Source organism: Hippocampus bargibanti, linkage group LG03, assembly GCF_051943395.1.
Source record: "Hippocampus bargibanti isolate YZ-2025 linkage group LG03, ASM5194339v1, whole genome shotgun sequence".
In the NCBI taxonomy this organism is placed as follows: Eukaryota; Metazoa; Chordata; class Actinopteri; order Syngnathiformes; family Syngnathidae; genus Hippocampus; species Hippocampus bargibanti.
Window position 1 is genome coordinate 17323852 of NC_142736.1, and position 12117 is coordinate 17335968.

The 12117-nt window shown below is 41.4% G+C and overlaps 1 protein-coding gene across 4 annotated transcripts in view; it reads right to left on the reverse strand.

Moving 5' to 3' along the window:
• The window catches only part of pde8a (phosphodiesterase 8A), an 82731-nt gene that overhangs the window by 27470 nt on the left and 43144 nt on the right, over window positions 1–12117 (reverse strand). For 2 of the 4 annotated variants that reach the window (XM_088992323.1, XM_088992324.1), the window contains exons 2-4: window positions 9892–9948; window positions 4203–4393; window positions 386–442 (exon numbers count right to left, since the gene is read on the reverse strand). In XM_088992323.1, coding sequence (XP_088848449.1) covers window positions 386–442; window positions 4203–4393; window positions 9892–9948 — 305 coding nt within the window. Of the gene's footprint in view, window positions 1–385; window positions 443–4202; window positions 4394–9891; window positions 9949–10410; window positions 10433–12117 lie in introns of those variants that run through there. The other 2 variants (XM_088992325.1, XM_088992326.1) reach the window with 2 other exon arrangements.

Below are 12117 nucleotides of genomic sequence, written 5' to 3' on the forward strand. Positions count from 1 at the left end.
GTATGGACTTCCTGAATAGAGTGATTTGTGTCTCACTTCAAGCATCTTGTTAAATGGCGAGTGTGAGTGTTTGTGTGTAAATGTATGCTATTAAAACAATTGAGTGGGTGTGAAAAGGGGGTGTGCCATATATATATTTCAGTCTTTTTTTGTGTCTCATTTTTCTTGACAACTGTCAACCAGATGTGCCAAATAACCTTTTCATGTCATTTATATTAGGAGAATGTGCAGCTAATGTTGCATTTATTTTAATGCATGTGAGAGGGTGACAGCGGTGCGCATGTGTTCATGTGGGAAGCTTAGAGAGAATATTGGTCTGCAGGGCTGAACTGTAGCACTTGGTGAAAATGTGGCTATTGAGCAGGGTTCAGTGAGTTGTCCTTACCTCTTCACAACAGCTACTATCACAGTGTTTTCTGAAGAGCTGACCGCTCTCATTGACCTGAATGTAAACACAGAGAGCCATTTAGCAAGCCAGCCAACTGTCAGAAAAGCCTGTAGCATCAAATCAATGTATTTTTCATTTTTTCACGCTCCGATTCTCCCAGGCAGCTCCAATGATGTCGCCATGCAGGCCGGCCAAGGCCTGTGAAAGAATGCAGTGTACAGAGCCACTCATCCGCCTGTGGTTTCCCCCAGCCAGTGGTCATAAAGGCCCTTTAGTTCCCCCATGTGAGCCTGAGCGCATACACTGAACATATGGAGTGGCCAAAATGAATGGAGTTAACATACACGCCGGGCAGGGCAAATGAATGTTTGTAAATGTGCTTTTGGTTTGGGCAGATGCTAAAGATAGAAAAGTGGTATGGGCAGATATGGCTCATTTCTCATTCAGTTTATAGCACCGGTTCATGTGATGTAAAAAAAAAAAGCCCAAACCGAGGAACTCGACATTGTACAGTGAATGTACCCTAAAACTCACAAACATCAAATCCTAGTTTTGGGTGCTAACAAAGTTTAAACACTGAAACTCCATAAAAATACATTTTTCAGGTATGTGTATTTTACTTGTTAGATCCAGGCTTGTACTTTTACCAGGGTTTTACAGCGGTAGCTGTACTTTGACTTCAATGCGGCATGTGAGAACATCTGCCACCACCATCAAATGTGTGCTCATCTATTTTTTGGATGATCAAGATTTAGAGAATAGCAGCAAACAACAAAGCTTGTAGACTGGCAAAAACAAACAGTCAAACAAACAAAAACCCAAACAAAAACGATACCTGAAGAACTATGTTGCATTATTCACAGGCCAGGACTCATATCCATACTTTGATCCCCGACCCCCGGGCCGCGGACCATTACCGGTCCGTGGGTCATTTGGTACCTGGCCGCGCAGAAATAATAAATAATTTAAATAATTTCCATTTTATTTATTATCTGAGTCCGAAATATGTTTTATTTTGAAAAATGAAAAGTCACCGCTTGCAGCGCATTTCCGTGATGAGGAATGGGTCGCAAAGCTCACTTACTCGCGACATATTCAACCTGCTCAATGAACTCAATCTGTCACTTCAAGGGAAAATGACAACTGTCTTCAAGTTGGCTGATACAGTAGCTGCATTTAGAGCCAAACTGGATTAGTGGGGACGGCGCGTGAATAACGGTGTATTTGACATGTTTCAAACATTGGCGGTGTTTTTGGAAGAGATTGATTCCCCCAGCTGATGCACGAGCACCTGTCTTTGCTTTTAAAAGAGTTCGAACACTACTTCACAGCCACAAAAGACCCACGAACTGCAAAAGGAATGGATCCACAACCCATTTGTCAACAAACCAGGTGAGTCCAGCATGCCTGTGCAAGAGGAAGAACACCTGCTGGAGTTCGCAAATGATGGCAGACTTAAAAGTATGTTTGAGACAACAACTCTGCCGGTGTTCTGGATTAAAGTGATGGCAGAATACTCAGAGATCGCCACAAGAGCACTAAAAACCCTGTTGCCTTATTTGTGTGAAGCGGGGTTTTCTGCAGTGACAGCAACCAAAACAAAACTACGGAGTAGACTAGACATAAGCAAGACACTTCGGGTGTCATTGTCTCCCATTATCCCTAGATGGGACCGTCTCGTTGCAGAGAAACAAGCTCAGGGGTCCCACTGATTCAATTGTAGTGAGTTGTGTTTTTCATGCGCTTTGTACTTGTTTTTGTGGTGTTGTGTCGGGCACTAGGACCAGGCATCTCACCCAGCAGGTGCACAGGAGGGGGCGGGTTTATGTTACATATATTTCACTGCATTTCCTGTTTGAGTTAGATCCACTTGTTAGCCGTTGGAATAAACACGTCTCCACATTCACTCGTGTGTGCTCTTTCCTGAATGGCTATACTGGTGACGAAGACGTGTCTCCTACAGCCATGCCGCCACGACCGGCGGCCCAACTCGCAGCTGTCGCCTACGCCTCGAAGTTGCCCGAGTTCTAGCACAGCGACCCGGCTTCATGCTTCCAGCATGTGGAAGCGCTTTTTCACCTATGAGGCATCACGACAGATGAGCCAAAATATTACATGGTCGTGGCGTCCCTCGACCAACCGACAACACATCGCATGATGCAACTTCTGCGCGCGCCTCCACAATGCGGGAAGTACGACGCGCTCAAATAACTGCTGCTCAGGCGGTTCACGCTATCGGCCTCTGAGAGAGCAGACCGACTTCTTTCCCTTCCCGGACTCAGCGACGGAACAGAAGTGGATCTCATGGACAAAATGCTGTCACTGTTAAATTCGGATTATTTTCAATTCCGGCCAATAGATTTGACCACGTCCATGTGGATCTGGTCGGGCCCCTCCCTCCTTCGCAGGGTTGCACACATCTCCTCCCGATGCTCGATATGGGTGGGCGAACGGAGGGCATTTCAATAGACAGACTCAAACCGGCTCATTTAGTTGCAGGCGAGGACGTTTCCCCAGCCCAGGTCCCACGTCGCGTACGCTCTCCGAAACCTCCAGCCTCACCGTGGTATGCCAGGGTTGAGTGTCGTTTCCCCACTCAGGTCTCACCCGGCTCAACTGCCCAAATGATTTCACCTTCACCACCGAACGCTAGACTGCGTAGTTGTTGGGGCAGGCTGGTCAAGCCCCCTGCAAAATTTTCACCTTGACCATCCTTCTGGGTGTTCTGGGGGGGGGGGGGTTGTGTGGCGGGCACTAGGACCAGGCATCTCACCCAACAGGTGCACAGGAGGGGGCAGGTTTATGTTACATATATGTCACTGCATTTTCTGTTTGAGTTAGATCCACTTGTTAGCCGTTGGAATAAACATATCTCCACATTCAGTTGTGTGTGCTTTTTCCTCAACGGCTACAGTGTATCTTATTTTGAAGGCACGTTTAAACATTACCATCGTGACCATAGAGCATTATGGGGCAGAGACGATGTTACATATGTTGTTGTTGGCACGATGTTACTAGGACTCTGCTAATACAGTTGTACAAAAATAAACAATGGATTCACGTTTATTATAATATTTAAAAGAAGGGATAACAACAGTTTCCATGCCTGTCGTATCATTTTATTTTGTTGTATTAATCTGCCGGTCCGTGAAAATATTGTCTGACATTAAACCGGTCCGTGGCGCAAAAAAGGTTGGGGTGCTGGTCGTCCCGATCAGTGCCACACTGCCACGTTCGGATTGGCGACCAACGGGTAGCGCTGTCAGCCCTGCCTGCAGCCTCGCAGGTGCTGGTCGTTCCAATCAGTGGCACTCAAAAGGACTCCCGGCAAGACCATTTGGTGTCGGGTAATTGTATGCTTTGTATGCATTGTGCATTGTGTATGCATCGGATGCTGTGCATGTGTTTGTTTCTTCTTGGCAGACTTTTACTCTTGGTTTTTCCTTTGATACTTTGTATTTTTCTGTTCAAATGATTTTAACATTTTAGATTGTGTTCTTGTTGACTTTATTTTAATACAATTTCTCAAATACAACCAGCTGCTCCCTCCTGCCTGCTTTTTGGGATCCACAACTGCCATCACCACCTTGCAAACTGTGACACTAATATATTTTTGAATACAATACTGCGCTCTTGTTTTTGAAACATGATTTGGGGTGGGTTACTATAACTTCAGTTCATTTCAATTGAGTAATTGACATAATTAAAGCTGTGAGTCACAATAAGCAATTTTCAAATTGACCGGCAATGACATCTTAAATGGAAAGAGTAGCAGAGGGGTAAAACAGCATGGAGGAAAAGGTGAGTGTCCTACCGGCATAGTGCTTCAGCATCAAAGTGTCTGGAATGTCTGTGGTCAATGATGACGAGGTCGTGAAGCTTCTCAGTGAAGCATTCGAGGGCCGACTCAGACGTCCGTGCCATGCTGCACCTGTAGTTAGCCTTCTCACACGCCCAGCAGAAGCCATTACTCTGACTGTCCTCTTTGGCAAAAACTAAAAGTACCTGCAACGCACGAGATGACTCAGCACATCGAGCTTTGTGACTCATTCATTGACCTCAAGCAATGTCACTACGCTATACTTTTGGCCATTAATATACCATGCATCCATCCATTTGCTTTTTCTCCCCCGAATCTTATAAAGATCTCACGTGTGCTTGTGCTGATTCAAGCTGACTTGGAGTGAGAGGCATGGTATATTATGCAATGGTCGCCAATCACAAGGCTCATAGCTTATGATGACAACAACCATTCATACTCACATTCTCAGTAACGTGTAGGCTTCTTGTTTGTTTACATGCATGCCTGTTCATCATTCATTTGGCTTTTGCTGTTTGGATGAGTGACCCCTGAGCTGTAATTCTTTTCTTTGAACGGTATTGATGATGCTTAATGTCGTAACAATCCAATGATGAAAAGTTTAACAATCCTTGGGGACGGGGAGTGACGTAAATAAAATATTGAGCATAATTACGGGAATCTGTTGTGTTGAGCTGTTGGACAACAGTGAATGATAACATTAGGAATAAAACGAACTTAAAGAATGTTTGGTGAATAAAAAATGTGCTTTTTTATTATTTCATGAAAAGTAGTGATTTGACGAAGCAAAAATTCAGTTTGATAGCCCCAATATACTCCTGCAACAAATATTTTACTGTTTGTTTCGTATAAATACAACTGGTTTAAAAATGTGTGTTGCTGTTCTCAAAATGTTGCACCAAGTGCTCCAAAATATATATATATAAATAAATAATTTGCCTCTGCCATTATAAATAACGGGCGTTGATGGTGTTGCGGAACACACTCTGACTTGTGTGCAAGCAGCGTGGAAGCAGTTCCCACTCAGTGATGGTGTGAATGTGGGTGTGAATGGTTGTTTGTCTCTTGGTCTTTATATGTGGCCAGCATATGACTGGCGACCAGTTGAGGGCCTTGCGCCCAAAGTCAGCTGCAATTCCAAGTGACCCTACTTCGTATAAGCGCTGTTGCATATGGATGGATGGATGGATGGATAACATCACCAATAATCAGCAAAGCATTTATGAATAGATCGATGGCACAATTAGTTAAGGTGCTCAGGACAGTTCAGAGACCCCGTTGACCCGAGTCAAAAGAGATGCCTATATGGCACCAAACCCATCACTAAGAGCTCGTTGGGATTTTGTAACCGACTTCCATAGACCCTCTTAGTTGCGTAAATACTGGGCTAGTCTTATGGGCCCGTCTCCAAGAACAGCGCAGCACTAAGAGTGGATTCATGACTCACCCTTTCAAACAGACGTCACCCCAACTCTTGGCAGGGATCAGACTCAATGCAGAGAGGGAAAAGTTTTGTTTGTCAATTTTACATCACGTTAAATCACGTTAAGGTACAAAGAACTCACTTTATTGAAGAAAAATAGAGCCACTTTTGTTTGCGCAAGGTTGAAATGTTTTGACATGTTTGATTCATTTGGACAATTGCTTCAGAAATAAAACACAGCTTAAAGTCAAAAGGCAGGACGCTCTAAACATGAGGAGTGCTACTAATGCAAACCATATTTCGCAATTGAACATTTTCAGTACATGCACCACAAAGTGTCTTGCTCGTAAATGCATCACAACTGACAAGCAGTACGGACGCAGATTTAGAACAGAATTCCACATTGGGATGTTTGTCGAAACAGTCAACATTCCAACTGCAGCAGGGCAACATATGCTGAGATAAGGTATTTTCCCCCCCATTATGCTCTGGGATTGGACACCTCACAAAGTAGTCAAACAAAAACTCACATCGAGCATGTTTACATTAACATTAAACCTACGGGGTAAAATCTCCATGATAAAAAAAAAAAATCAGCATTAGAAAGGAGTGGTCCAAAATGTTGCTTGGGAGGCGAAGGCCAAATTGTGTGAGGTACAAGAGGAGAAGGAGCAGAGATCAGCTGGGAGTGACAAAAACAGGAAGGCGTTATCTCTACCTCTTTCCTACTTGAGCGCATCAGACATTGAATGCTACTCTGTACACTCACATTTGAAATTACAGGATGTGTAATTCATTACTTTCCATCTCGTCATACTGGGTTCATAATACAGAAATATCATAAATTCTGGTGATGTTCTCTTTCATTACTGGTACATTGATTTTTGACTCAAATATCCATAACTCTGTGGCAACACTGAACTAAATCATCCAGGAGAGGCTTCTGTCCTGAGATGTTGGTCCACCTCAGATTTGTGTTTTGCACACAAGATGGTACTTTGATTTGTAAGTGCCCCAATTTATACCCTTGAGTCGATTTTTTTATGTATGCTTTGAGCTGTAGAATTTGAGTTGAGCATGACCAAGCTTCAGAAAGGCCGCTGTTCGATATAAGTGGGGGGAGAAAAGAAATTCAATACACAACTTTTGTCACAAAGCTACGCAATTCACCCTAAATTAGCTTTAAATAAAGGCTTCCTCACATTCCCAATGAGAATGAAAACAATGACAATGTTCAATAGAAACACCTCAATTGGAATAGGGAGGACAAATAAAAATGCAAATTAATTTGTATTCACCAAGATGTTATTATCTTTCTGCCCTTCCAAGTACAGTATGTCATCAAAACAGCATGGCTGCGTCCAGTCTGTGTAAGCATTGTCTTAATGTACCGTATTTTCCGGTGTATAAGTTGCACCGGACTACAAGGCACACCCCGGATGAATGGTGTATTTTCAAACGTTTTCCAGATATAAATCGCACCGGACTATAAGGTGCACCTTCAATGAATGGCATGTTGTACACACCACATTATAAGGTGTGACAAACGTAACCCCACCGTTTTATATATCCTAGCATTGACCACGCACTACTTCTTCTACAGGGGGAAATGGAGTCTTTGGCTTCTGACAGTAGTTGCAAGACCCTTTGTAACTCAATATTACTTTACATATAAAGTGCACCGGCGTATAAGGCGCAGGGTAATCTTTTGAAGAAAATGAAGGCTTTTGTGTGTATGGCAAATATGACGTTATCGTTTACGCACTTGAAATTGGGCAGCTTTCAACCAGAGCTGATCTGCAACGGGGGAGCTTCTTTTTAACGACTTAACTATTGTTGCTATGCGTGTGTAAAACCACTTGCATCTGCTGTACTAAACAGACGGCTAAGCGGCAGCTTGATTAATCGAGTGATCTTCATAATTTAACATGTTTCAATCTGTGTGTGTGTCACAATGCAGTTCTGATTAACGGAGTGGTGCATGCACACACACCAGATTTGAAGAGATCAAGTCAAATGCAAACAGTTGACCAGAAATGTTCAATCAGCCCGATTCCTATCAGAACGACTTCCTTCTACCGTCCACCCACCCACACAACCTTTATCTCAATGAAGCCCTTCAGGTCACATCTTTGGTACAAAGACACCAGAAGAAGTTGGCAAAACACAACCTTTGTTCTGTTGAAGCCACTCAACTCATGTCATCGGAGATTCAAATCAAGATTCTATGTGTTTTGTTCCATCAGATTTACGCCATTTCAAATCATATTAATGGAGAGCAACTGATTTGCTTGAACAAAGAAGTAAAATTCTCTATTTTGTGGCGAAACAGATGACATTTTGAAATCAAGACACCCTTGACTACAGGATTTGACATAATTCGCTGGTGTTCAAATCATTGTCACCTCGACTTTTATTTCAAGCGTAATAAAGGTGTAGAATCTCTCAAGCCAACGTATGATCAACTTTGTAGAAGCTTATTCTTGTATTCTTCTTCTCTTAACAAGGCTTGAAACATGTATATTTTTCTACATTATATTTGGAAACGTTGTTCATTCATTGATGGTGTGCCTTACAGTTCGGTGCGCCTTAATAATAATAATAATAATAATAATAATAATAATACATTTTATTTCAAGCGCCTTTCAAAACACCCAAGGACACTTTACAATAAAAACAATAAAACAAAGCACATAACAATAAAACCATAAGTAAAATGATACATAATAAAATAGCAGATAGAACTAGACATTGAAAGCAATTTTAAACAAGTGGGTTTTGAGGTGAGCCTTGAAAATAGGGAGGGAGTCAATATTACGGATGTTGGGTGGAAGTGAATTCCAGAGTTTGGGAGCAGAGCGGCTGAAAGCTCTGCATCCCATCGTGGTGAGACGGGCAGAGGGCACATAGAGGTGAAGGGAGGATGAGGATCTGAGGGACCGAGAGGGAACAGAGATTTGAAGCAGGTAAGAAAGATAGGGAGGGGCAAGGTTATGGATGGCTTTTAATGTAAACAGAAGTATTTTGAATTCGATACGATGTTTAACAGGTAGCCAGTGGAGTTGCTGGAGGACAGGGGTGATGTGGTGAAAGGAGGGGGTTCTAGTGATGATCCGGGCTGAAGAATTTTGGACGAGTTGGAGTTTATGGAGAAATTTTTGATTGATACCGAAGAGAAGTGCGTTGCAATAATCGATGTACGATATATGCATCGAACATGCGCACAGACAGCACAGGGTAAGAGATGCCGTGAACTAACCAGGAGAGGTACGATGAAAAATAATCAACAATGATGAAAAGAAACATGGAAAATGTTGATCTCTATTCATTGTTTGTTTTCTTTAATGTTAATTAGGATACAGTATTCTCCATAGTTGCATTTACAACCATTTTATACACAAATGATGCCATTTATAGTCACAGTAGTGATTTAGCGGGGTGCTAAATCATTTTCTTATTATAAGGGGCCCTGTGCCTAACAAAAATAAGATAGAAAAAAGCATTTCTATTACAGACAAACTTTATGGGCACACAACTTAAAATACAAACGTCAAGTAGTTTCTGTGTTGTATTGAAAAAGGTGATGACGTAAAATTGCAGTTACTTCTAAGTACCTTTTGAAGTAAGTTTTGCATAGTCAGTTCTCGACTGAAAATCAGTCTCAAAGAAGCCTTTTAATATACACCTAATTGTTTATTTTGTCATTTTGGAGAGTTCCTGTTGGAAATGTTTGAGCTTGACCCACTTCCAGTTGAACTAGGTGCTTGCCAATAGCAAGGCATATGTAGAAAAATCTGTATTCGTGTTCTACCGGAAACAAATTCCTTGTGTGTTCTACATACTTGGCAATAAAGATGATTCTGATTCTGATTCTGATTCACACTCACATTGACCACTACAAACAATTTAGTGGCTTCAATTAAACTAACCTTAGCCATTAAATAGCACAACCAAGATCCATACAATGATCCATGTTGGGACTGTTCACATTTCAAAACAAATGTAACTCAAGAGAGATTTACTACAAAAATTTGGGACATCACTTGAAAAGATTGTTGAAAGTGTCCATTCTTAACTGGAAGAGGAATTTAAAAAAAACTCAAAATATTCAGTGTTGCCAGGATTAACCTTGCAATTTGGTCATAAGCTCCCTAAATTCATGAACATGTATTTCGTGAAGGAAATTGATCCAAGGAAAGTAAAACACATTCAATCACATGCTATCAGTGTCACTCTGACGTTCCATCGGTTATACAATACCTGAAGTGGGTCTTTAAATAACTTCATTGGTCCGAATTGCACCTCTGTTAATGTGGTCTGGAAGAACAAGAAAAACAGAATCATCAGACGGAAATCATTCTGACAGTAACATTCATTTGGCCTCATAGTCCTACATGGCCTTTTGTTTCTTCCGGACCTACGTGACAAAGAGAAAAATATATTGATACATTGTGCATATAAAACGATGGGGGACCACCGTTGTTTGTACCGTAAGGCACACCCAAAATCCTTGATTTTCTTCAAAAGATGACCCAGCGCCTTATACACAGGTGCGACGACTTGTATGTGAAGTAATACATATTGAGCCATAACAGGTCTCACAACTACTGTCAGCAGCCATGACTCCATTTCCCCCTGTATAACAAGCCGTGCGTAACCCTTACCTCCACTGTATAATGTGGGGTGCCTTATATTTGTAAAAAATTTACAGTGATACCTTGGCTAACGCACTTTTCGCCTTACGAACGTTAAATTTGTGAGAATATAATCTTGGCATACAAACTATTTTTCAGGAAACACACGGATCACAGCCATGAGTGATGTGTCATTCGCCAACGAGCCGGTTCTTGGAGCACCTAACAAGGAGCTGAAAATGGCAGGCGACTTTTTTTTCCTCTTTTCCCCGCCCCCAGTCTTCGGTTAAAGCGGCACATGATTGGTCAAGATCCGTGGTAGAGGAGGGAGGGGACATACGCAGCAGGATACATGCAGCAGGGGTGAGAGTGCTCACAGCGTGCTGTTGCATGCTGTGAGCACGCTGTGAGCACACTGTGAGCACGCTGTGAGCACATGACAGAGGAAAGGCAGACGACAGAGCTTGAAACAAAAAAAAAAACTAAAGTTAAAAAAGAAATCAAAAGTGAAAGGTGAGACAATGGATACAAAAAAGTGAAATTTGGACTCGTTTCAACTTTATTGATAATTCAAAGGCAGAGTGTAGACTGCAAGGTTAAAATATCCCACCAATCAGGCGCCACCAATAACAAGCACACGCCATCTGTAAAATTTGAAGAGAAAAGTGAACCAGCTATTAATGAAGTGTCTTGTGCAGTGGTTCTTAATCTTGTTGGAGGCACCGAACCCCACCAGTTTCATATGCTCATTCACCGAACCCTTCTTCCAATGACTGTGCCTACGAACTGCAGACTAGACTGAGGGGTGAGACACTTTATGCAAAAAGCTATCCATTCCATCAAGCAATCAACAACCATCACAAAGGTAAATAAAATGACTTTATTACAGTACAGTTTATTTATTTAATTACAATACAATAGGGCATTTATTATACAAAAATAAGCTATATTTTGTGTAGTTTTAAGGCTTATTTAGTATAAAATTATGTTTTATGGGGACCTGGGAACAGATTATTCTCATTTTAATGGTTTCCTATGGGAAATTGTTTGGTATACACACTTTTCGCCTTACACTTTCTGGGAACCAATTAAGTTCGTAAGCTAAGGTATCACTGTATATACAGTAAAGTCTCGTTATATCGATATTCAAGGGAGTCCGAAAAAATATCGATATAACCGGGACTATCGATATATCCGACCCTGTTTGCATGTAATTTTCTCCGTGCGTGCATAGAAATAGTATCGATATAACCGGGACTATCGATATATCCGATATCGATATAACGAGACTTTACTGTATTTCTATATTATATTTTGATTTTTTTTCATTCATTGAAGGTGTGGTTTATAGTCCGGTGTGCCTTATATATGGAAAAAGTTTGAAAATACACCATTCATTGGGGGTGTGCCTTATACTCCGGTGGGCCTTATACACCTGAAAATGCAGTAATTAAACGTGCAATGTGCCATGAATAAAAAACATTGCTAACTCAAGTTTTGTTCGCAAGGGAATATTGAAAGATAATGACCATGTAATTGTTACCTATTGAGCTGAAAAATCATCACAATATCTGAGAAACATTGATGGAAAACAAAACTTGTGTGTATATATATATATATATATATATATATATATATATATATAAAATAAATAAAATACAGTCAATACTCTGTTGATATACAGTACAACTACCAAATGTGAAAACATCACATTTATAACATTTCATTCAATCAATACAATATTAGAAGACAATTTTTGCCGGCAACAAATTTCACTTCCTATCTACAAAATAGAACCCAGCTCAGAGGTTAGTAACCAGAGCAAGCAAGCCCCTCGTGTGACGGCCATCCC